This window comes from Glycine soja, chromosome 18 (assembly GCF_004193775.1).
Source record: "Glycine soja cultivar W05 chromosome 18, ASM419377v2, whole genome shotgun sequence".
NCBI lineage: Eukaryota > Viridiplantae > Streptophyta > Magnoliopsida > Fabales > Fabaceae > Glycine > Glycine soja.
In genome coordinates, this window is record NC_041019.1 from 16,411,168 (window position 1) to 16,437,350 (window position 26,183).

At 32.3% G+C, this 26,183-nt stretch overlaps 2 protein-coding genes and 1 pseudogene across 2 annotated transcripts; 1 reads left to right on the plus strand and 2 right to left on the minus strand.

The window, feature by feature from the left end:
- Positions 1-1,120: 1,120 nt before the first annotated feature.
- LOC114397012 lies at positions 1,121-13,292 on the minus strand (annotated as a pseudogene).
- A 1,125-nt stretch (positions 13,293-14,417) lies between these two features.
- On the plus strand, positions 14,418-16,934 carry LOC114396775 (mitochondrial outer membrane protein porin of 36 kDa-like). The gene is made up of 6 exons (XM_028358930.1): positions 14,418-14,691; positions 14,790-14,857; positions 15,240-15,350; positions 15,708-15,794; positions 15,951-16,159; positions 16,276-16,934. The coding sequence occupies exons 1-6, from the start codon at positions 14,643-14,645 to the stop codon at positions 16,580-16,582; spliced, it is 831 nt and encodes a 276-aa protein (XP_028214731.1). The 5' UTR covers positions 14,418-14,642; the 3' UTR covers positions 16,583-16,934.
- A 5,942-nt stretch (positions 16,935-22,876) lies between these two features.
- Positions 22,877-25,572, minus strand: LOC114395233 (hypersensitive-induced response protein 2-like). The gene is made up of 6 exons (XM_028356956.1): positions 25,412-25,572; positions 24,852-25,059; positions 24,140-24,260; positions 23,952-24,043; positions 23,772-23,868; positions 22,877-23,474 (listed from the first exon to the last, which is right to left on the minus strand). The coding sequence occupies exons 2-6, from the start codon at positions 25,038-25,040 to the stop codon at positions 23,113-23,115; spliced, it is 861 nt and encodes a 286-aa protein (XP_028212757.1). The 5' UTR covers positions 25,041-25,059; positions 25,412-25,572; the 3' UTR covers positions 22,877-23,112.
- Between the last annotated feature and the right edge of the window lie 611 nt (positions 25,573-26,183).

Sequence of the window (26,183 nt, forward strand, 5' to 3'; positions counted from 1 at the left end):
CTTAGGTGAATCTTGAAAAACCTTTTGAAAAAATACTTGAAAGAGGCTTGGAGAATATTGAGTGAAACCTATAAAGGTTTATAATACTAGTTGTGATTTTTCCAGCAAAGGCAAGCAAAGAATATTGAGTGGAACTTGCAGAAGTTTAGAATATTGGGTGTAGGAGCCTATGAAGATTTCAGGAGAAATAATATCATAGATGTGTGTTTGATCTTAGTTGAGAAAGCTTACATGTGTAGGCACTGGACATAACCCAAATTTTGGTGAATGAGTATAATTCCTTTGTATGTTGTATCTTTATTTATTGCTTCTCATTTACTTTTTGCTATTGTATACATATCTTTAGTTTTGAAAAATCATGTTTTACAAAAGCATAACTATGAGATTTCATCAAGCTTTTACAAAATAATTTTAAAGTTCTGAAGCAACATCTATGTTGTTGAAAAACAAAATTTGTAATTTTAAGGATAAATTCTGAAGCAGCATCTTAAAGTTTTAACATTAGTAGTTACTTGCAAGATTTTTTTTTCATTACATCATTTTGGCACCATAGTTTTATGACCCTTTAAATAGAATGGCGTTTTTATTTGTCTTTAACTAAAATGGTGACAAGTTATGAAATTATTTGTCATGGAGTGAATAGTAGGAAAACCCCTTTCTAAAAATAACTCTTAAGGTTCAAATCCTTAACATTGTAAATAAAGTTCAAATTAACAATTTGGCATGAATTGAAAAAATATAATTTAAAAATCTCAAATAATTCTAATAGAGTATTGTTTTCAAACTAAACAATTACAAACAAGAACATTGTTAATTGAAAATGTGCAACGAACAGTTAAAATCACAACCTGAAAAAAGCGTGCATATATATAACTTTTTCAATTGTACTGTATTCACCTTAAATTATTAAATTATTCATCATCTGATCAATTTTTTTTTACTGAAACATGATTTTCCAGTCAGATTGAAAATTCATATACTTGTTTCAGTTATTTGTAAGCCCCGCTTGTTTGGTATAAAATATATTGAAAGAAAAAGGAAACTCGGGATAAATTTTTTATTTTGGGTAGATATTTTCTAATTGAAGAATTTTTAAAATAAAAGAAATAAAATGATAAGATATCATGAAATTGTCATCTCTTATTCATTTATATAAACACTATATACTCTCTTAATTCAAAATTTAAAACTTTACACTCCCTTTTCTTTTCTTCAAAACCCCCCATCCAAATTTTCCCCAATACATTGCCATCTAGATCCAGAAACCTGAAGAATTATGTACCATCAATGGCAGAGAATTATGTACTATCAATGGCAGTTTATACATTCTTGCCATACTATCTAAATATTGTATGCTTTGTAAACATAATAATGTATATATAATATGAAGGCTTTCTAATTTCACATTTGCCAGCATTTTGGCTGAACTGAACCCCTGCAAGCTTCTCACTATAATATTGTTTCAATGCAGCATATACACGTTCAGCAACAGTGATACATTTCAACTCACTTCAATAGTAGCTTGCCATACCATCATCTACTCTTCTGTCTTTATACTTGTCTTCCAAGAAACATATACAAGGTGGGTGGTGATTTTCCAAAGGAACATACACTTTAAACATACAAACAATTATATTATGATGCCTCCCAAATCTTATAGTGTCTTCCCTCCAAAGCTGAGGACCATCTTTGGGATCCACTAGGTGGTTCAAAATGACCAGGTCCAATCTTCATAGCAACTTTGTCATTTACGATAGCAGCATAAACATCCCTTTCTGCCTTGCAAATTTTAAGCTTAAAACAAGAGAAGACAGAGGTGAGTGTTCCATTAACAATATCAATGTTTGTATGTTATATAATGAGGATCTTCAGATTTTGATGAAGACAAACTATAATGTAAGCATGCATATGGTTTACACATCAAACACCAAGAAAAACAAATAGCATGCATTTCAAGTTTTAACTGTTAGCACTAAGAGATAGTTGCCGCCAAAACATAGATACATTCTCAAGGAATATTGCAAGCAGAGATTTTCATTTTCTTTTCCATCATTGTTGCCATTGCCATATATATTATGATTAGTAATTAGTTAACTCTTTTAACCTAAGTTCATAGCCAAAACATGCTTTGTGATAGAACCCCATCACTGTAGGAGAAGCAAGTTTGACAAGGGAATAGAAACTCCAGATAGTGAGGATAATGTGAGAAAGAGGCGTGGAATGCAGATTTGGGCTGCAACAAACTAGCGTAGGTGGCAAGAATGAAGGAACAGTTATGAGCAAAGTAAAGCCTTAAAGAAGGCATAAAGGGGCTGGCGCTGAAGAGTTTTGTGGAAATTAAGGTTTTGGAAACAGCTTACACTCTACAGATTATTGTCATTCTATATTTTCCTTTTCCGGTTTGAAAGAATTATGCTTTATTTTCCCTCGGTTTCTGGTATCTGTTAGTTTCAGAGACAGTGACTTTCATTAAATAATGCTATGATATTTCAGTTCTGATTTTCAGTTTCCATGACTTTGGCATGCAAAGAAAAAGTTCCTCATCATCCACCCCAGAGAATATCCACTTAAACAATACTATGTAGTACATAAGAGAATATTCTGATGCTCACTACTCCTGCAGTGGATCTTGTTCCGCTTCCGGATAGAGATAAGTGTTGCTATTTCGGTTTTATAGTGAGAAAAAATATGGTCATAGAACACTGATGGTGTTCCTAGGTGAGTAAGAGTGTAAGCATATCCCTGCATTTCTTTTCTGCTGGGAAATCTCCAATGACCCTTCAAGAGAAAATATGAAAGAAAATTCATGATAGTTGATAATTTTAGCATATCAAATAAGTACAACCAAAAAAAATTTAAGAATACCAAAACAATGAATAAAACTTCAATTCCTTTTACCATTACTTTTTATGCATAAAATTGCTACAAATGTTTATAAATAAACTAATAGGAACCTCTCTCTCTCTCTGTATGTATATATATTTGAAAAGATTCAAAGGAAATGCCTAATTTGAAAATCTCCAATTTTACTAGTCTTCATAATAATAGGTGCACAGTCAATGATAATGAATTATTTCAATCAAATTTAACCTTGAAAGAATATCCAACATTACCAAGATACTTTTGAAAGGGGAAGTTCAAACCTGGGTAGAACCAGTGTCATGATTTTCTATAAAAGTAACAGCACGAGATGGCCATCATCCAAGAACACCAGGGGGTTTCCCCTTCTGATCTGACAAGTGCCAATATTCACATCTTTCCAAAGTCTATATGGAGAAGAATTTAAACAAAATATCATCAAGATTATATAACATACAGTCTGCTGGCTGGTAAAAAGAAAAAAGTTAACAGCATGCACGTTTTTCTGCTCATCTTTTGAAGCATCCTTACAAGAGGTGCAGTGAGTTTCAGTTCGAACTTTGAAAACAACTCAAGAGCCAAAGGTAAAGTTGTTTACATCAGAACAGTCACTATATTTCTAAAATATGAAGAGATCTGATGTTGTGCTTGGGATAAGTTATCAAGAGAGCCTTATGAAAAGTTTATGTTAATTCTTCATATTTGCAATACAATACATATAATTAAGTCACTACAATTTTCTCCCACATGAGCATCCATTAAAATTTCAGCCATGGCAGTAAGCAGCTTATCAGCAATGAAATTCTATCACTAGCAGTAGCAGCATTATCACTGTTACAGTAAAATTATTTAAAAACAAAAAAGAAACATGGCAGTTTGCTGCCTTTGCAAAAAAAGATTACAAACAAATTCCAACAAGCCAACGAAATCAGTAGTGTATTAGTATCTCAAAACAAATAAATGGCTTTTTAAGATTTTCTAGTCATCCAAGAGATATACCCTGTAGATCCAGAACATTTTATGCATGAAATAATTTAAATAGCTGTTATTGAAAGTCGAAACATTCAAGTTGAGTGCTTACAGAGTGAAGAATCCCTTAGGTTGTAACATCAAATGCATCAGCAGTAGCATTGATCCAGTCAACGATCCTCTGCCCATGTGCATCTTGATTATGATCCATTTCTCCATATGTATAACCAAGGGAATCCCAGTACTCTCCTACCGCAAAGTATGGTTCACTTGCTTCTAGGTAGTCCTTTACATAACCACCCCAAAATCCTCTGACAAAGTCAAGCCTCCACCCATCATACCCAATTTCTTCCCTGAAAAGTAAACAACATTAGAAAAAAAAAATGCAATTATTGTAAATACTTCAACGCAATGGAAATAAAGGGGGGTAAAATTTTTATTAACAAGCATCACAGAAACATAATATATGTTGAAATTATAGGGAATAGGGATTTAGGTATAGAATGAGGGAAAATATATATAAGGGACAATGAATCATATTCTCCAACATTTACTAGACTACTAGAGTGATAAAAAAAAGTACTTACCCTTATTTATTTACTAGACTCCCAAGTCCAATTAAATAAGAAATCAAATCATGAAATATGCAAACCACTCTTAAGAGATCGTCTATTATACTTTAAATACTCTTAATTAGAATAATATTTTGAGATATTTTCTAGATATTCTAGAAGAGTGCAACAAGGGGGAAAAAGGGCAAATAAGTATGAATATAGGATAAAAGGAAAGAATCAACTGAGTTCACGGACAGCAAAATAAAAGATTAGTTATCAATTCCAAGTAGTGGCATAGAGTCATATCCCAAAACCACTATAGCAGTTAGCAACATGGCCATTATATTGAAGATTATAGATACAAAAATAATCTATAATTTATACTATACACATATAAATGGTTAAAAAAATCCAAAATTAAAAATCTATTCATAATATTCATAATTAATAATCAAAAAGTCATAGTTAACATATATTCACCATTAACTTAAGCTATAATTAACAATGAGATAAATGAGAACTTAGGAATGAAGTTAAAAGAAAAATAGATAGATGATAGGGAAAAAGAAAAGAGGGCAGTGACAAAAAAAAAATAGTGGAATGTTATGAATTGTGAAGAACACACTACACAAAAAACAAAGATGTCTTGTATATGTCATAGTTATTGGTTAAGTTGCAGCAGCCAAGAAAGGCCCTGACATCTCTACTTTATTTTTTGAACAGAAAAACAGATGGTGTAGTTGAGCTTAGCCAGAAAATGAATGGGCATGGCCAGAAAAGGGGTGAGTAAGGTAAAATTGGGGTTTGGCTATCCTCTGCGATTGACTGCTATTTAGTCCCAATTTTGGACACTATTCACACAATGCAAAAACACTGCACAATGAGTTTCCTATAGAGGCCAGAAGGACACTTCAACACAGACACTTCTTAACATAGCAATGAAGTAAATAAATAAAAGGCATTATTTTTTTATATTTTAATTTTAATTTTTAACATTATATTGTAAGCTGTATTTTGTAATGTTATAAAGAAAACATGATTTTTTTCTATAAAACTAAAATCTCTAAATGTCCATCCATACAGAGTGATCGAACGGAGATTAAGAAAGGAGACTCAAGTTACTGAGAATCAATTTGGTTTCATGCCGGGAAGGTCGACCATGGAAGCAATTTATTTATTACGGCGGGTGATGGAGCAATATCGCATGGACCAACAAGACTTGCACTTGATTTTTATTGACTTGGAGAAAGCGTATGATAGAATGCCTAGGGAGATTTTGTGGAAAGCTCTAGAGAAGAAAGGGGTTAGGGTTGCATATATTCGAGCTATCCAAGATATGTATGATAGGGTATCGACTAGTGTTAGGACACAGGGTGGAGAATCAGACGATTTTCCCATCACAATTGGTTTGCATCAAGGGTCAACCCTTAGCCCCTACCTTTTTACCTTAATTCTGGATGCCCTCACGGAACAAATCCAAGAGATAGCGCCGAGATGCATGCTTTTTGCAGATGACATAGTCCTCCTTGGAGAGTCGAGGGAGGAGGTGAATGAGAGGTTGGAAACTTGGAGACGAGCTCTAGAAACACATGGCTTTCGCCTAAGCAGAAGCAAATCGGAGTATATGGAATGTAAGTTCAACAAAAGTAGGAGGGTATCTAACTCAGAGGTGAAAATAGGAGACCATATTATCCCTCAAGTCACACGGTTTAAATATCTTGGGTCTGTAATACAGGATGATGGAAAAATTGAAGGGAATGTGAATCATCGCATTCAAGCAGGATGGATGAAATGGAGAAAAGCATCGGGGGTGTTATGTGATGCAAAGGTACCGATCAAGCTAAAGGGAAAGTTTTATCGGACTGCGGTAAGACCGGCGATTTTGTACGGAACAGAATGTTGGGCGGTCAAGAGCCAACATGAGACTAAAGTAGGTGTAGCGGAGATGAGGATGTTGCGGTGGATGTGTGGTAAGACTCGACAGGATAAAATTAGAAACGGAGCTATTAGAGAGAGGGTTGGAGTAGCGCCTATTGTAGAGAAGATGGTGGAAAATAGACTTAGGTGGTTTGGGCATGTAGAGAGAAGACCGGTAGACTCTGTAGTGAGAAGAGTAGACCAGATGGAGAGATGGCAAACAATTCGAGGCAGAGGAAGACCCAAAAAGACTATAAGAGAGGTTATCAAGAAGGATCTCGAACTTAATGATTTGGATAGAAGTATGGTACTTGATAGAACATTATGGCGGAAGTTGATCCATGTAGCCGACCCCACCTAGTGGGATAAGGCGTTGTTGTTGTTGTTGTTGTTGTCCATCCATACAGAAGTGTTGACTGGAGTGTTTGAGCGAACAGAGGGTTTGGCTATAAGTATTCAAGCCAAGAAGAAATATTTTTTAATTGGACAATTAGTTAGGAGTATTAAGCACATATCATACAGGTGTCAATGTCAGAAACATATCTAACCCTTCAAACACATCAAATCAACCAGGAGCATCTGTGCTTCATATTCCTTAAGAGAAACATTAGATAATGCTATAATCCCACTCTGTATAGGTTTTCCAAAATGGTATCAACAGCAAGTCAGCACAAATTTAGACATACTGTTAGTGCAGCCCGTAGTCAACACTGTCCTTGGAAGACACACAACAACAAAAGGGGGAAAAATTAAAAGAAATTGAAGAAATGGTATCAGTAAAAATAGTTACTTATGACCATAGATGAGGCACTGTTTGGAACCAAGTGTTTCCAGTATTAAGGGTCTACTATAGGAAGAAAAGGAACAACATAATGTAGTGGGTAGTTAAGGGGGCGGGTCTGTTTAACTGATAGGTGTATTAGAGTGGGTCTTATAAATAGCTTTGTACTCTGTATAGGGATCACTTCTGATAATTGAAACACAAACTGTTTTCAGTGTAAAGGGATTTTCCCTTGGCAGAGCAAGATAATAGAAATTCTCTCTGATCTTCTCTCTTTCTTTCTCTTTCTTTTCCCTTTCTCCCACTCTCATTACACAGTCAGGTTTGAGGACCTACCAATTGGTCCGAGTCAAGCCAGTGTGCACCGCGACCATGGAATATATGAAGGAGATGCTGGAGTCATCGATGGAGTACATGAAGAAGTTGGCCTCGCAACATACTACACAACTTGCCGAGTTGACAGAAAATATTACAGCAACAGCGGAGATCAATAAGATGCTCAAGAAGGTATCAATTGGGAAGATGATGTCGACGAAGAGGACAGTAAAACAAGGGACAATGGCACATCAACCAGTCATAAGAAAACCAATGTCACTGATATGGCAGAGATTATTTCCAAGATTGGCGGCAGAAGTCACAAATGGGCAAGAAAGTAGAATTACCCAGCTTTGAAGGGCACGCCCATTCAGGTGGATCACAAGAGCTGAGAAATTATTTGAGGTTCAACAAATTCCTATTGCTGAGAAGCTTTGTGATTGTCAGTATGGAAGGAGCGTCAATTCATTGGTTTTGTTTTTGGTGCCAAAAGAACCCTAACTCGTCATGGGATTCTTTCACCTTGGATCTGATTCAAAGGCTTGGTGATAGAACAGGGGGCGGTGTGTTTGAAAAATTGGCAACAATTAAACAAGAGTCGATTGAAGAGTATGTGTGAGGGTTCGAAATCTTGGTTGCCCAAGCTGGGTCGTTATCAGAGGAGCAACTCTTGGGTTATTTTCGTGGAGGTCTTCGGCCAAAATTACGCAGCAAGGTACGCGTTCATGATTTCAAAGGCAATCGAACTTGCAAGAGATTTAGAAGAAGATTTCAGATTGACACAAAAATTGGGAGGTTCAAGATTCTGAGGAAATTCTTTTTCCTCTGCTCCTTCAAATTTTCGGTTTCCAAGCGGTGGCAGTTTGATGAAGGCCAATTTTCCAGATTCGGTCACTGGGTCTAGTGTTGCCAAGAATCAAATTCCAGTGGAGCAAAGAGGGTTGTTAGGAGCTGGTAAAGGTCCCCAATTAAATCTGGGATCTCGAACAGGTAACTCTGCCTTTTCCAGGGACAGTTTGAAAGGGACCAGGCAGCTCCCCTATCATGAATACGTGAAACGGAGGGATGAAGGCAAATGTTATCCTTGTGGCGGAAATTATTCTCCAGGACATCGTTGCCTAGCCAAGAATTTACAGGTTTTGATTCTCGGGGAGGATGAAGTAGAAGAGAAGGAGATAGAAAATACGCATTTGGAGGCTAGTAAAAGCGCCAAAGGTGAGTTAGGAAGTGGGGAGGAGTTTGAGATAATTGAAACACAAACTGTCTTCACACTGTAAAGGGATTTTCCCTTGGCAGAGCAGGATAATAGAAATTCTCCGATCTTCTCTCTTTCTTTCTCTTTCTTTTCCCTTTCTCCCTCTCTCATTACACAGTCTGGTTTGAGGACCTATCAGGCACATTCTCAAATTTGAAAACCTTCAAGTTTCGATGAAAACATAGTAGCATAACCCTTCAGCCTCCTAAAAACAATTCATGTTTTTACATAAACAAATGTTTTACTAAGAAAATATGTGTAGCACATGAAACTAGTACGTTGTCTGATTAGTTAAGCCACATTCTGAAACACAGCTTCCAACAGAAAAGTTTACAAAAATCTAGAAAATGGTTTAATGTCAAGTTTTATATCAAATTGTGTTAGTTCTCTGGCATAGCCTCTTTAGAAATGAAACCATGAATCATAAACAATAGAATTATAATGTATGAAGTAGCAAACTGGCTGGATATATTCTTATCTGACAACATTTTGTGGTCATTGTAAGGTTTTAAAAATTAGGATCTGGATTACAAACCTCATCCAGCATAACCATTCTTTAAGATCCTTTCTCACAAAGTCCTATGAATGATCAATGTTTGGAGCAGCATGAAAATTGTCTCCACTACTCTTGTTGCCCCTCCCCTGCATGGCAGAAAGACTATATATTATGCATATCAGATTCACCCAGAAAGATAAACGTATCATTGTATGACACACTAACAACAAAAGGAGTTGTGAGTTTCATATTAGGTTGTTCACTTAACAAGATGGTAAGATTACCAAACATAAACATGAAATAAACTATTTGCAACGTGTCTCTTAATTCTTTTACCAATAAACTATTAAACTTCAATCAGTAGTTTTCAAATGTACATATTCAATTCTTTTAGTATGATTACCAATACTGAGTAAAGAGCAAAGTACATATCCAAAACCCTCGTCTACCTGAAAATATGGATCATCAGCTACAATTGCACGATCATCCCAGTTGGCACGACCTCCAAATATGTTCCAAATACCATTCTGGTTCTTAAAGTGAGCACAGCGGTGATTTAAAACAGCATATCCAAGAACTTTGATTCCAACTTCATGAAAATTTTTCATCACATCGTTCAGTTCATCAATAGTTCCACATTTGAAATATTAAATAAAACATAACAGTTCATATCCAAGTTCCTTTTCGAGGAGATGTACAATTATGTTACATCCTGAGACATCTTATTCTTTTCTCTTTTCATGCAATGTGTAAATTAGAACATAAAAGAATGTTGCCATCAACTCAAGTCAATCAGTGACTAAAATATTTGAAGGCGCAGTACATGTAAGAGTAAACGGAGTAACTAAAATAAACCTTTAGAATAAAAGGATGCATGAATATCATGCATTCAATATTTCAATCATAATCCAGATATATTCATCATCACTTATAAACATACATCTGTATTTAGAAAAGGAACTGCAGTAAAGTACAAGTTTAGGGTAGAGGGTAAAATGCACTGGGGTTGCTGGAATTATTTAGATATAAAATGTTGAACATTAAGTAGATTAAATTGTTAAAACAATGGCTAAGACACCTTGAAAAATAGAATATAGAGTTGAGTTCAAGAAAACACTGTACATAACTAAAGGTAGGACAAGAACAAAAGATTAATCCTTGAGATATTGGCACAACATACAGTCTTAATTTTTATAGTCCAATAAGAGCAAATCACATAATGTGATTTTTTTACTACAATTTTAAAAATGATGGGAAATTCAAGTTCAAAATCCTATGGAATTATTTGAGTATAGAAACATCTTCCTTGAATATGTCAAAGACAATAGCATCACCAACAGAGCAATAGTATCGAAATATATTTCATAAGCTACAGCAGTGCTAAAACATTTAAAAAAGAAGACAGCTCGTCAGAACTCTACCTGTAATTTAGTTCTTAAAGCTCTGTCCTTAAATGCTAATGTTTCTGGTGGATGAGGAGCAGGTGGAATTTCCCACCACTTCAAATTATCCCTACAAACACCCCAGTGAAGGAGAATATCTCCAGGTATATCTGTTTCTAAATATAAAATATTGTTAGCTGTCTCAGAGCACTTCCTAATGGAAGTTATTGACAACAACTTCCTTGGTAATTGGTAGCTCTACATAGAAACCTTCTAGTTGACTATTTTCCACTTTTGTATTTCTGGATCCACTGTTGTCATCTTGAACTTTGTCATGTGTTGCTTCTGACTTGAGGAGAATGTTAGATATCTGCCCCCAAGGCCCCTAGGAGAGGAAAGACCATGAAACGTGTTTCAGTTCAAGCTCACCAAAATAATGGTGTGAGGACACACCAAAAAGGATTAAAAGATTAAATTGAAAAGAAAAAGAGAGCCCCTAACACATTATAAACTCAAATTATGATCATTTCAAAATTAAGTAGATAACTGGCTCATTATTGCAAATGTTGTCAGAACAAATATTGAATGCAAGATGATGTTAGGATATAACCAGGTTTCATTCTTCTTACAAAATAAACATTGTTACTTTTCCCATAATGTGGAATACAAAATTGAAATACATATCAAATGGCAAAGATTTTCTTTTCTTTCTCTTTTCTTTGCTGCAATATATTTTATGGCTGTTCACTGATCACTCTACTGTTCATTATATATAAGTATCTTAAGAAAAAAGTTTCTCATTTCTTGAAGTTGAAGATAGCATACATAAACATGAACCAGTTGGAACTATGGGCTATAATGTCTAATAGAATTATGATTTATTTGACACACTCTAAAAGCCATGAAATAGTATAAATTTCAAAAAAGAGATAAAATAGAAAAAACTGCAGAAGCAAAAAAGATCGCAACATATATGGTTTCAAAAAACCTGGCCACAAACTAAAGCCTTTTTTTGGTCCAATTATATTTGCATTGTCCTTAAGGTAGTTGACCAGAGGAACCTTGAAATCTCTTCCTTTGTGTTGATACCAAGCACCAGTTTCCTCATCCTGCAACGCATCAACAAGGCCACTCAAATCAGAAAGAAGGAATAAGTAATGAAAGGGAGGGGGAAATTTGATCAAAAGGTTCTTTAGGTCAACCAAATATTCAACATAAGAACTATCTCCAACTGCTAACTGTAAGAAATATAAACCTTGAGAACAAAATTAATCGCTGAAATATCATTGTTGGGTTTAAGATCAATCTTGACTTCATGTAAAATATCTCCTTCAGTGGATGACAATGATTTCTTCATAGGTGTCTCTATTGCATAGTCCTGAAATTTTCACTTCACACTCAAACTTTCTGCATGGCAATAATGAACATGGGCCAAATGTGAGAGCATGAGAAGTCATGAAGCCATTGTCTACCTTAATAGGAATAGATCCAGGGGGAATAGGGGCTATCATATCAAGAGGAGGTTGATCCCATTCACTGCAGAATCAAACTTACACCTTAATCATATATCTTCATTGGATCATTAATATTAAGATTAAGCTAATACCATGATGCAAAACATAAAGCACAATCATGAATCACCACATATCTCAAAATCAAAATGAAAGCTAATTCAAACACCTTATTTAACATGATGTACCTTCCAACATCATCCACACGAGAAACTCCCCAGTGAAGAATCCATTTCCCTGATAGATTGCAACCTTTGTAAGCTTCCAATTTCCCAAATCCTTCCCCCGATCCAATCTTGCAAAGATCTTTCCCTCCACCTGCAAATTCCATCACAATCAACACAAAAATCCATCAATGCCAAACACCACACTATGTCTACTAAAAGACAAAAAGGAAAAGGAAAAGGCCTTTTAAGTTCTGGATATTCCCCCTTTTTAAGCAAATACAAGTATGAAGAAACTATTTGATACTTTTACAGTATTTCCATTCTGTCTGATTGGTCAGAGAACAAAGGAAAACAAAAGAAAACGTGACAACCCCAAAAGAGTGCATATCAACAACAACAATCATGCTGATCCGAACTTTTACCCCTTGGGACAAGAAAAAGGTACAGAACAAAATTCTAACACCCTTCAACTTCTCCACTATTTTCTCAAAAAAAAATTACAATTTCTCTTCTGGGTATTCCCAAAACTCTATAAACCAAACACCACTCCAAGAAAAAAAAAAAGTGAGAAGACAAAAGAGAGACCAGTTCAGTTTGGTTGATGGGGAAAATCTGGTCGAATAAGACATCAGAGGACTGAAGGGACTCGAGGGTATCAGTGTTAGCTGCAAAAGCCTCAAACTTTGGAGTGTGAAACTTGTGGAGTTTGCAAGAGGCAAAGCTATAGTTACAGCTGTTGTTGGAGTTGAAGAGGGTGAGAGTGGAAGAAGAAGTGAGAGAGAATGGCTTTGGCTTGGAACGGTGAATGGAGGGTTCTCTTTCTCTTGTGAAGTAGTGGTTGAAGCTGAAGAGAGGAGTGGTAGTGGTGGAGATGCTCATGGTATGTACAATGATGGTTCCTTTTGCAAGGAAATGGGAATGAAAGAGGTTGCAGAAACAGAAGAAACAGCTTTGTATGTTTTGTTGGATTGCACCAACTTGGAGGTGTGGACAGAAATGTTTTTTCGAATTAAAGAATTATTATTAAGAATAATATATTACGTGCTCTTTTCAAAAATTTCCCTCTTGGCTTCTTGGGGTTGGGGTGGAATGGTAGATGACATTGATTTTGATTTTTTTTTCTTCTTTTGTGAGCAAAAAGGAAAGAACCAGGACATCACCGAACACCTCGATGAACTCAAACTACATTAATTCAATTAATAATTGCATGTTTGATTCTCCATTGTAAATTTAGTGTGTTGTGCTTGGTACTTTTTAAGACAAAACCATATTAAACAATACTTAAAAACATAGAAGCTACACATAGATGCTTAAGGAGACGTGAATCGTTTGTAATGTGATGGATAACGAAACACATAGACATAGTTACCTAATTCTTTTAAGCCCAAATTATCTAAACAGAAGTCCATAACACATTTATTTATATTTGACAAAGAATTATGAGAAAATAAGTTACCTAATTTTTTTAAGCCCAAATTATCTAAACAGAAGTCCATAACATATTTATTTATACTTGACAAAGAATTATGAGAAAATAAGTTATATACATGTAAAATAATTTTATATTATCATTTAATTATAATTTATCATATATAAAAATATAAAATTAGTTAAATAATTAACAATATCATTTAATTATAATTTATCACAGTGGCAGATTCAAGACCCTAGGTCAGTGGATGTAAATTATAAAAAAATAAAATTAGTGAGTTCAATTATATAAATATAGATAAAATAAAATATAAAAATATAAGATTTTATTTACAAATTTGATGAATTTTAAAAAATGAGAGGATTCAAATGCACACCATCACTCACATGTAGGTTCGTCATTGATTTATCATATATAAAAATATAAAATGAGTTAAATAATTAACAGAGAAAAAAGAGAAATGAATTATAGTTTTGATTTTCTTTGTTAATAAAAACTAACATTTTAATAAATTATAAAAAAAATATGATTATTTTATTTTATTTTTATTATAATTATTTTAAAAATCATATAAATGATGGATTATGATTACATCACACAGTTTAAAATTATTTTATATACTGTTTATGACTATTTCTCAAGAGTATTGTTAAATAATAAAATATTTCATTTCCATAAATAGAAAGAAAAAATAAAAGAAAAAGAAACAACATACATGCTTCTGTAGTTTACACGTAGTAGCACCTGAACAACTCATTGAAGAGAATCCAAACGGGAACGCGAATATGCTCCCAGCTCAACTCTTGTCCCGATTCTCGAGGCAACCTTCTTCTTCTGCTAAATCAACGGCCACGATCCCATCTACCAATCTAACGGCCTCCGTTCGTCCTCTCCCTCCCCAATATTAGGGTTTCTCTTTCTTTCTCTTCTTCTGCCAACACTTTCTCGCATTTTCCCTCTTCTTCCTCTCTCACGTTTTCCGCTTCAGTTTTCTCGGGAAAATCATGGTGAAAGGTCCAGGCCTCTACTCTGACATTGGCAAGAGAGCTCGCGGTAACCGATTTTTCCTTTGAATCATTTGTGTTTTTTTTTTCATTTTCATGTATTAATTTGCACGAATATATCACTTATATCGATAATCGCAAACTCAGATCTTCTGTTCAAGGATTATCAGAATGACCACAAGTTCACCATCACCACTTACACTTCCACCGGAGTGGTAAGATTTTATTTATTTATTTGCTTGTCTTTGAAGTAGATATCTTATTTAAATTTGACTATAGAAAAGTTTTGTTTTTGTTTTATGATATTCGTTATTTTTCTATTTCAAGTTTTATTGGTTTTTGTATATTTTCTTTGAAACCCTGTCTGGCGGCGCATTTAGAATGTTCGACTTAGAAGTTTTGCTGATTGTTCTGTTTTGATTATTTTGCAATGATTGATGTGAATTTGAAAATGATTCAAGAAACAAGTTGAAGTCTTTTCATTTGTGATTAATGTTACGCTGTTACTTAGCTTGAATTGTGGATTCAGTGGTTTCTTGTAAGAGTTTAGGTCTCGTGCTCTGATTATTTCAATTTCAATGGCTTTTATATATGCAGGAAATCACTTCAACTGGAGTCAGGAAAGGTGAGATATATTTGGCCGATGTCAGCACTAAGGTGAAGAACAAGAACATCACAACTGATGTCAAAGTGGACACTAACTCAAATGTGAGTTAAAAATTCTTTCTGGGGTAGTTTTGACTCAAGACTTTTTGACTCGCCTGATGTAATTATTAGTTCTTTACTTCTTTAACTTTAGATGGACGCCATTTTTACCTGGATTACCTGTTATATATAACTAATTAATCACTTCATTTATATATTTATTTAGATGTATTTTTGGTTTGCGAATTTGTTAGTTGAGTTATTTTATGTGACTGTGCATGATCATTTCTATGCATCAGGAATCTGGGTATCCTTTTTAATTGAATTTGACTATTGTACACCCAAGAGTCAACAAGATCTGATGAGTAGTAGTTAGTTAGAGCTCATGCTACATTTCTTATCTGACTGAATACTTTTCAGCTGCGTACAATCATTACTGTGGATGAACCTGCCCCTGGACTCAAGACAATTTTTAGCTTTAATTTTCCAGATCAGAAATCTGGCAAGGTAAAAAAGCTTTTTCATTTGCCCTATCTTGTAAATTGTTACTTCATTGTAGGTTTTCCCTTTCCTTATATTCAGCTAATGTCAATAATAATAATAGCAGTAATTCCAGTTATCCTAAATGATGATGGCATTCTCTCGTTATCCATGGTGTAATAGGTAGAACTCCAGTACCAGCATGAGTATGCTGGAATCAGCACCAGCATTGGATTGACAGCAAATCCTGTTGTTAACTTCTCTGGTGTGGTTGGAAATAATTTGGTTGCCGTTGGGACAGATCTTTCATTTGATACTACCTCTGGCAACTTTACCAAATACAATGCAGGGTTGAACATTACTCATGCTGACCTCATTGCATCTCTAACACTGTAAGTAGTTATCCCAAAGCTGTATATGTCCATCAATTTTAGAGAAGGTTAGCTATATATTGTTATTCAACTTGAATTGATCTCCTGATTTATCTGTTCCTTTTTTCTTAATGTAGAAATGACAAAGGTGACAACCTTACTGCCTCATATTACCACATTGTAAACCCGCTGACTAATTCGGCTGTTGGTGCGGAACTTTCACATAGCTTTTCTGGCAATGAAAATATACTCACCTTTGGTACACAGCATGCTCTGGACCCGCTAACGCTGTTGAAAGCTCGGGTGAACAACTATGGTCGTGCAAGTGCTCTGATCCAGCACGACTGGACTCCAAGAACTCGATTTTCGCTTGTTGGTGAGGTGGATACTGGGGCCATCGAAAAGAGTGCAAAGGTTGGTCTTGCTGTGGCCTTGAAACCATAGACCAAGTCGTTTTGTGAGTGATATATGGGATGCTTCTCGTGGTGGAGGATAATTTGTTGTAGACTTTCACTTTCCCAATGAACATCTAGTGCTTCATTTTGGAGCTATATCAATTTCTTCATATCTTGGTGGACTTGAGTGTAAAATCAATAAGCACAAAAAGAATTTGAATTTGTACTTATTCAACAGATCCACCCGAAAGCCATTGATTTAGGTGCATCTTTGCGTAAGCTTTTTGAGCATGGAAGGTGATTGCCCAGCAATTTGGTTGTTTTAGGGTGTATATCGAAGCTTTGCTTTAGATGCCTAGTAAATATTTGGTAATATATAGTTTCTTTTCTTTTGTTCAAAAGTGAATAGCCAGTCTTTTTTATGTATTAATATATATAGATTAGGATATACCCATTACCCGGAAGGATATACATGAGTCAGCGATTGACATTAATTTTAACAACTAGCAAGTCTACGTAAATTTTTTGAAATGCAACGTTTTGTAATACTAAACTGGGAAGAGGAACATCCAACGTATTCCTATAATCAAACGGGGCTAAGTCGAGGACTTGACATCAGCGCATCTGGTGGCATTTTGTAGGCTTGGCTTCTTTGTAGGTGTGGACGAGGAACAATGTGTTAATTATTTTTTATAATTAATATAGGGGGCTAAAAGGCATAAAACTATATTTTCACTAGGAAAAGCAACACTCCAAGCATTCTTCTGTAACAGATGAAAGAAAGATCGGGGAGAGAGAACAATACTTCCAATTTACGCCCTCAAGAGTCAAGACCTTAACTTGCCAAATGAACAGCATTGCTATTCCTTTCTCTATATGGCATGACATGACTATGTTAGGGTTGAAATGGTGTTGAACTATATTTAGTGCACACATGCACTTTTATGTTAAAATAATTACAAAAATAATGTGAAAATGGAATATCCTTAACCGAAAGGAGTTCAATTTAGGGGACAAAATTTATTATTCTTATAAGGGGATATTAAATATTTTAGAATTTGTATATTTGAATATTGTATTTTAATGTAATACGTCTTCTAAAACACGTTAAATACTTGTTAAAAAATTTATTTATTTATTTCTTAATTATTCCACGAGTTTTTTCCATTTGGTTTCAAAATATCACGATTTTTTTCTTAGTCCCTTATTTTAGAGGAATTAAAAGGAAAAACCATGATATTTAGAGGAATTAAATGGAAATTTTGTGATATTTTAAAGGTACCAAATAATCAAGAAACAAAGACTACATTTAATGAAATAATTAATGGAAGGGTAATGAAGGAACGGTTTGGTAAAGAAAAATTGGTAAGTTTTTTAGGGAAAAATCTTAACTAAGCATATGTTATATTTATGAACTTCATGATTTATTTACTGTTATCGTTAATCAAATCCAATTTGATCTTATGCGGAGTATTTTAAATTGAATTAGGTTAGATTAGATTTAAATTTACTATCAAATAAATTAGATGGTAAAATTAAAAATAAAATGACGAGATAGAATTAGAATCAAAACTTTTGTCCCCTTAGGAGTACTTTTATTTTTATTTTTTATTTTTTTTATAAAGACTTAGGAGTACCTTTAGTACCAAAAGAATAATGATGATTAATATTGCTAAGAAAGTGTGTGCCTCTTGGGATGTTTAAAAGTAATTTTATAAAAATAAAATAATAATATAGGAATAATTTAATGAAAATCTTATGAAAATATAAACAGAAGATTAGAATTGTCACGACTTACTCTTGGATCATGATCAGTGCACAAATTATAATTTCCTTAGTCTAAGTAACCTACCCTATATTAAATAATGTGTAAAGAAACATATAATATATTCAGACAAATACATATATATATATATATATATATATATATATATATTTCAATCCAACAATTAAATATTAAGGTCTCATGTCACAACACAGACCATTGACATATTATCCAAAATATCAACTAATAGTGATGTTGGTCATAAATACTAATCATCAAAGTATCCCAAAACATCATAAATATATCATCAAGGTATTTGGAAGAGAAGATTATTTAAATTTCAAAATAAAGGAATTTTCTCTAAATCTATTTCTACCTTTATCCCCTATAGTTGCATTATATTGAAGTCACAAAAAAAAACTCATCAGACGCAATGGAGGCCTACCAAAAGATAATCAAATTCTTGGGTAAGTCAGCAAATCCTAGGAAGTCAGCTACTTCACTATTTGTGTATCTAAGAAAATAAAATAAAATAAGGAGATAAGTCACAAAGACTTAGTGAGAGCATAAAATAAAAATACAAAGCGGACAGGAAGGAGAGCACAATTTAGAGTCTTAACATCCAAAAGGAATTTAAATAACATTAAATAAAGAAAAATAAATACAACTTGTTTTTAGAAACTATTGTGTACTCCCTTGAAAAATTTTAGAACTACATATAAACTTGTATTAAAGAATAATTAATAACTTTATAATCAAACTTTCATTCCACTATGTGCACATAAACCACATTATCTCTTCGCTCTTGGTTGCAGCGAACGAATAATATAAATATACTATGAGTAATTGACTCATAGGTTATATTATCTCTTCGTTGTAGCAAATGATAAATATAAATATACTATGAGAAATTGACTTATGGACTACATTATCTCTTCGTTGTAGCGAACGACAATCAATTATTAACTCACAATAAATAAAATAAACAAATAATTTAACATTCATTCTTATATATCTTATCAAAATCTCAAAATAAATTTCAATCAAGCGAAAATAAATATTTTTCCTTTATTCTCAAGTACTCCTAAAATTTCAAAGATCATAAAAGAATATACAAATTTTGAAGTTTACTTCTTCTCCTAAAAGAACTTTAAAGAAATGCTACTAAGTCACGCCTTTCAATGTTGTTGGGAGGATCAACCACCGTATTTTTCACATATTTATGCATTTAAATAAAAGAACAAGAGATTAGGCAAAATTCTTAAATTTAACAAACCTAGAGTTTTGAGAAAACCACAATAATCTCTAATACTTAGTTTTCTAACCCTTTTCACACAACTTATAACTAAACAATGCTATAAAAAATGAAACGGTGTTTATATTTAATGTGTTTTGTTTCAATTACACATCCACTTCCTTTTTTTTCCAATCTACAAAAAATTCTCTAACCTAAGTCTCCGTTATAATAATGTTTCATTCGTGAAAGAGTGTAATATGATACGTTTAAATAAAAGTTATGTTACCAATATTTTATTTTTGTTATTGTATATAATCTTTGTTTAGCGTTGAATATTGAAATTTAATAATTTTTCTTGACTTAAATATGAATAATACAATGCACAATTGATGGTGGGTGAAAATAGCTTCTAAAAGATAAAGTTGAGCTCCAAGTGAAAAATTAGTTTCATTGATTTTTATTACTTCAATTAAAATATATATTATTTATAATTATCTTAATCAATTAAAATCACAATATATATCAATCATAGTTAATATAATAATGTATTTTTATAAATAAAAATATTTTTAGCAACATTTAGCAATTACATATAATAAAATATAAAACTATTTAATTAATGCTCAAATTTTTAATTCAAATATATTTAATAATTACATGTAATTACCTTAACGTTATATAATTGATTATTACGTTGGTTAATTTCATTATATAATATAAAAAGATCTAACTAACTTTGTTTAAAATAATTTTGTGTGAGAAAAATATTTTCTATTATTTTAAAAGATAATTTATAAAATCAAAATCAAAACCAAAGTAAAAATAAAAATAATTTTTTCATTATAGATTAACATTTATTAAAAAAACTAATGTTTTTCATATAATAAATCATCACATAGTTACGTACTTTATTTTAATAAGATACATATACATAATAAAAACAGTTAGAATCACACCCATCAATTGCCACAAATTCTCATCAACCCCTTAAAGGATAATTTAATGTTAATATTTTTCTATATTTTTTATACTTAATTTAATTTAAATTTAAATTTACCCTAAATAATAAATATTGATAAGTATTAGTTTTTTTTTACTTTTGTTTCAAATACTTTTTTATTTTTAATTTATGAATTGTTTTTTTTTACTTTATTTATATGGGATTTAATTGATGTTTTTATATTTATTTATATAAAATTTATAATTTAAGTGATATTTTTTGTACAATTAATATGAGTAAAAGACTAAAAGTTAATTTGCATTAGCATAGATTGAAGGATTTTATGGGCTCTTATGGGTTTTCATCTAATATGTTTGCATAATTTTAGGAGGTTCTTTGTTTAAACTTTAACTTCATCGTATAGTTCTATGACACTTTAAGTAATAACTCTTGGTAGAGAATACATGCGTGTTAACCTTCTTCCTTCTCAAATAGCATGCTCTTGATAATCAATTCATAACTTAAAGAGAAAAAAAAGACAATAAGAAAAATTTTATTAATTTTTAGTGGAAGAAAGAAAAACACAATAGTGTAAAGAAAGAAGTTATTTTTAAATGAAGAAAGGTAGAAATAAGAAAATAAAAAGTACCAATTTTCAAGAAAAAAATGATTAATTGTTAAGTAGTACCTATTGAATTTTCACAATTACTTTTCATAATAAACATCAACACATACATCTTATCATACACAACCTTCATAACTTGAAGAGGTTTACGTAAACCCATAAATCTATCCACCATCACATATAAACTTCTCTCACAAGAGACAAAAATCAAGACTAGAAAATTCCAAGATAGATCTAAACCAATTTCCTATTTCCATATGACTATTTGATGCAAGCTAATGCTATGTAAGTCATTATATATTGATAACCAAGGACAATAATTTAATTGCAATAATTAATTCATTTTACGGAAATAAATATTCAAAATGGAAACAATATATTTACAGATTTTCAAATTAATTGAGAAATTTTTTCTTTTTAGCGCCCTAATTTAATTATGTAATACTAATCAGTTACTTAAAATCTTCAATTGATTTAAATATTTATAATTGATTGGGATTACTATTTTTTCAAATTAATGAATTTTCATAATAATAAATTTATATGTGTGAAATATATTAAAATTTTATTATTTTAAATTTTTAAAAAATTAATATCTGAAAAATATATAAAAATATTTTATTCTTTATTTTTTAAAATGAAATAAATTTATAAAAAAATTAAATACAGTTTAAATTATAAAAATGATTTAAATTATAAAAAATATGGTTATAAAAGCTTAAATTATAAAATATGTTAAATGTATGATTTGAATATTCACACGATTATCTTGAACAAAATACAAATGTTGTTCAACTACTCATTTTTGCATTAATTAATTACAATACACTTTTCCAATTCATGAATTTTCAATTTTACTGTATTATAACAAAACTACATACCATAACAAAACTTTTTTACAACTTAACTATTCAATTTTGCATTTATTTATAGTATTTTTAAAATTGTATTAATTTTCAGATTCTTTTTTTCTGAATTTAAAATTTTCAACATTAATTTTCATATTAACAGAACACAAACATTTTTATTAGAAAAGTAATCATTTTTAATTTATACATGAAAAATATATTAAAAATTTTCTTTTTGTAAATTTAATTATAAAAAAATTAATCTCTAAAAATATAAAAAAAATTATTTTATTTATTTATAAACATAGTTTTAATGACCCATAAATGTTTTATTAAAAAACAAATTAATTAATAAAAATATTTTTAAATACAGTTTAAATTATAAAAATGGTTTAATGAAATAAGTTTTCTAATGACTAATAAATATTTTAATATTTTAACCTTGAAATCAATTTATATTATTTATGAATGAATCATATAATTAATTTGTCCCATTTACATTAATGACTTATTAAGTATTCGTGGCATCCAAACTTTGAAAAATTATCTTGTTTCACCATGTGTTATCCGAACTTGTTTTTGGATTCTTAAGTTTATATATAGAGAGAGATGACCAATAAATATTTTAATCTTGAAAATAATTTATACTATTTATGAATCAATTATACAATTATTTTTTTTCCATTTATATTAATGATTTGAATTTGAATTTTGTTTGACACATGATATCTAAATCTTGAAAAGTTAACTAAAGTGTAACTCACATGTCAAATTATCAACTTTATTTCTTATTAACGAAAGGTTAAGTGCATATTTGCTTTAAAGTAGACAATTATTGTATAAACTTCAATCTTATTATCTTACCATCTCATGGAAAAGGTCAAGGACAAGCTTAACATCTACGCAAACAAAAGAACAAGCCCTAAGCGAAGCAAATTCGAACACCATTATGTTTATTTCGAAGGAAAAAAAGAACAGCACAATGTTCGACTATTCACAACTCAAAAAAGAGGGCACGGATAGAAAGGCAATGAATGGTATGGAAAGGCATATTAACATACCGAATTAGTTCAAACTTGAACACTCAGACAAAATTAAAATGTATACATCGATAGAGTCTAGAAGATAGATTCCTAATAGTTCAAGTAATGTGATTGTGTGATTTCATGACTGAGCCACCTTTCCTTGAAGAAGACCATCTCTAAACTGTGAAGCAATATCTCTCACAGTGCCTGGTCCGTGTGGAACAAAAATAGAATTGGATTTTGAGGACGCACCGATCTCCTTCAACGTGTCAAAGTATTGGGTCACCAAAACCATGTCCATGACATCCTTAGATGTTGTCCCGGGGACATTCTCTGAGAAGGCTAGCACACTGTCCCTCAGACCATCTACTATGGCTTGACGCTGACGAGCTATTCCAAGCCCTGATAGATACTTTGACTCTGCATCTCCTTCTGCCTTTTTGATCTGCAGAATCTTCTCTGCTTCAGCTTTCTCATTTGCAGCTTCCCTCATCCTTGCAGCTATTATATAGCACAGGGTAAAGATAAAAGAAAAGAGAATGTCAAGCTTTAATAAGAATTTTCTTAAAACTAGACCTAAGCTAAAGATGTTTCTCAACTGCAATAAAGCTTGTGAATTAGAGGGAAGAATGATACTGATACAATTTTTTTCTAAAATATCAGTTGTTTTACCTAATGAGGTTAATGACACAAAATTTCCTGTAAATGAATTCCTTCTATTTACATGTACGAAAAAAGATGAAAGAAAGTAATTTGAGCACAGCCAAAAAATATACTATCCCAATGCATAAAGCATACCAGCATTTATCTCGTTCATGGCTCTCTTCACACGCTCATCCGGTTCAATATCCACAATAAGAGTCTGGACTATCTCATACCCATAAGCAGACATTGCCTTCACATGCACAGCAAGTTAAAAACCATAAGGTTGCTAACCCTCTAGTCCTCAACACACATACACAAAAGGGAATCAATCACCTTTTCAAGTTCTTCCTCAACAGCTCTTGCAATTTCTTTCTTCTGTTCAAAAGAGGAATCTAGATCCATCTTTGGAACACATGCCCGGATAACTGAAACAGCAATAGGAATGTATCAGTTTTGTCCTGAAGAAGAATCCAAAAAAACCAACTTTCATAAAGGAGTTTGTTAAGTTCACAAATGAACACCATCAAAGACATAGGCCTGAATCTGTTCCCTGGTATTGCTAAGCCTGTAAAAAGCATCCACCGCTCTTTCCGCCATCGCTCGATATTGGATAGACGCAACAACAGTGACAAAAACATTGTCCTGATGGTATGTAACAAGATAAAATAAGCAATCACAAAAAATAAAGGCACGCTTATTAACCAACTTAATTGAGCAAGCATTTATCAAGAGCTCATAACATAAGAACTCATTCATAACCTTCACTCAAATAAGCTAAAAGGAACTTCTAGGAATGCCATAAGATCAAGAAGTTTTTACACTGCTACTATAAAAAAAATTACACTGCCAACCAACCAGACATAATCCTTGGGATAACTGTTAAGGTAATTGTTATAGGCAAAATGCTAACAAGAAACTGGTTAAGAAATAAAAAATGGAAAATTTTTCATTAGAAAGTGTCATTAATGTATCTCTACTGTGATTTCCAATACATTCTCAATGTAAATTCCAATAAAAACTTTCTATTTTGAATTCCTTGACCACTAAGGGCACTAGTTAGTCAGACACATTGCTAAAAAAGCCAATAAACTTACCGCACATGACAAAATATGATTACAACACTTTGTAAAAAAAAAAAAAACCTACATTTTGATTGAATTCTAAGATCAAACACCCCCTAAAGCTAATCATATTCTTTGTGTTCGTTGTGGATTTTAGTTTTTGAGAAGAAACCTTTGTCTTGGTTTCGCAGCGAACATCTAGCTGTTGCACGCGCAAAGAAAGGTAACCAGCCACTTGAGTGCCAAAGAACCATGGCACACAGTGGAAACCAGGTTCAAGCACATCATCAAATTTTCCAAACACTTCTTTGATAGCTACCGTTGATTGCTCCACTTGAAGACAACCCAGAGCCAGTCCCATCTTTAATTATTCAGGAACCCTGAACAACAAATTTGTCAATAAAATAAAATAAAACATAACAGAATATGGCTGTTTTATCATCAACAGTTTTCTCAATCAAAAGCATGATGTCATTTTTTTAATAGCTAAATGTTAGTTGTTAGTTTGTTGGGTTTTTGTTAGTCGGAGATTCGAACTCATGATGTCAATTAATAACACGATGCAGAGTGAAGGGAATTGATTGAATGGAATTTTATGAAGTGAGACCGAATCGAAAGAGGGAAAACACAATGGTGATGATGATGGAGAGTGATGTGATATGGCATGTAAATTCAAATTCGAAGAGAACCAAAAGGTAGCGAAGAAAAGAAGAGAGAAAATTGGTTTGTTACCAGAAAGGTGGAGAAGGTAGGAAAAGGGGTGGCACCAATGTAGTAGTTTTTGTGGGTCAGTATTCATTCAGAGGAACGCAACATTTGCCACTGGAATCGACATATGCATCTTCCTTTTTTGTTTGTTTCAGACGCATCGGTTTGGATTCATGACACGATAGTTATATAAGTTAGATATCCTTGTAATAACCAACCAATACTTATGCCCTGATGAGTCATGTTGCAATTAATAGGGATAAACGGTCAAATTCATAAGTGTGCAAAGTCGATAAATTGATTAAAGATAAAAAAAAATTAAATTGTAAAAAGTGTAATAAATTAGTTTCAGAGACAATTTAATAACAAATTGATTTTTAAACTTTACAATTTAATGTCAAATTGGTGTTTGAAAAATATAAATTGTTATAAAATTGATCCTAGAACATTACAACTTAATAACAAAATAGGTTCACAAATTTAACCACATACTACTCTGTCACACTTTTTGCACATTGAAAACTAAATTTGTGTTTTCAATATTTCAGGAATCAAGTTATTACCGCATCACACTTTCGAGGACGAATTTGATTATTTATGCTTAATCTGCTTGAATCCTAATCAATGTTATCACAAAATATAAGGGTGGAAGTAGGTTGGATAGTCTCTCGGGAGCCTCTGACCTAACCCATTTAAGGCCCGACTCATTTAGAAAAAAAGGCCAAACAAGCTTTTTAGAAAGCATGTTTAGTTAAAAAAGTCACACCGTGGGTCTTAAGAAAAGTTTATTAGGCTC

Bases quoted from the DNA above. Each gene is read 5' to 3' on its own strand.
- LOC114395233 (XM_028356956.1), bottom strand. From the start codon at position 25,040: ATGGGACTGGCTCTGGGTTGTCTTCAAGTGGAGCAATCAACGGTAGCT. The intron at 24,261-24,851 runs GTTTCTTCTCAA...ACATACCATCAG, and splicing joins GCTGCGAAACCAAGACAAAG to GACAATGTTTTTGTCACTGT. The intron at 23,475-23,771 runs GTATGCTTTATG...GCTATATAATAG, and splicing joins CATGAACGAGATAAATGCTG to CTGCAAGGATGAGGGAAGCT.
- LOC114396775 (XM_028358930.1), top strand. From the start codon at position 14,643: ATGGTGAAAGGTCCAGGCCTCTACTCTGACATTGGCAAGAGAGCTCGC. The intron at 14,858-15,239 runs GTAAGATTTTAT...TTATATATGCAG, and splicing joins CTTACACTTCCACCGGAGTG to GAAATCACTTCAACTGGAGT. The intron at 15,795-15,950 runs GTAAAAAAGCTT...ATGGTGTAATAG, and splicing joins CAGATCAGAAATCTGGCAAG to GTAGAACTCCAGTACCAGCA.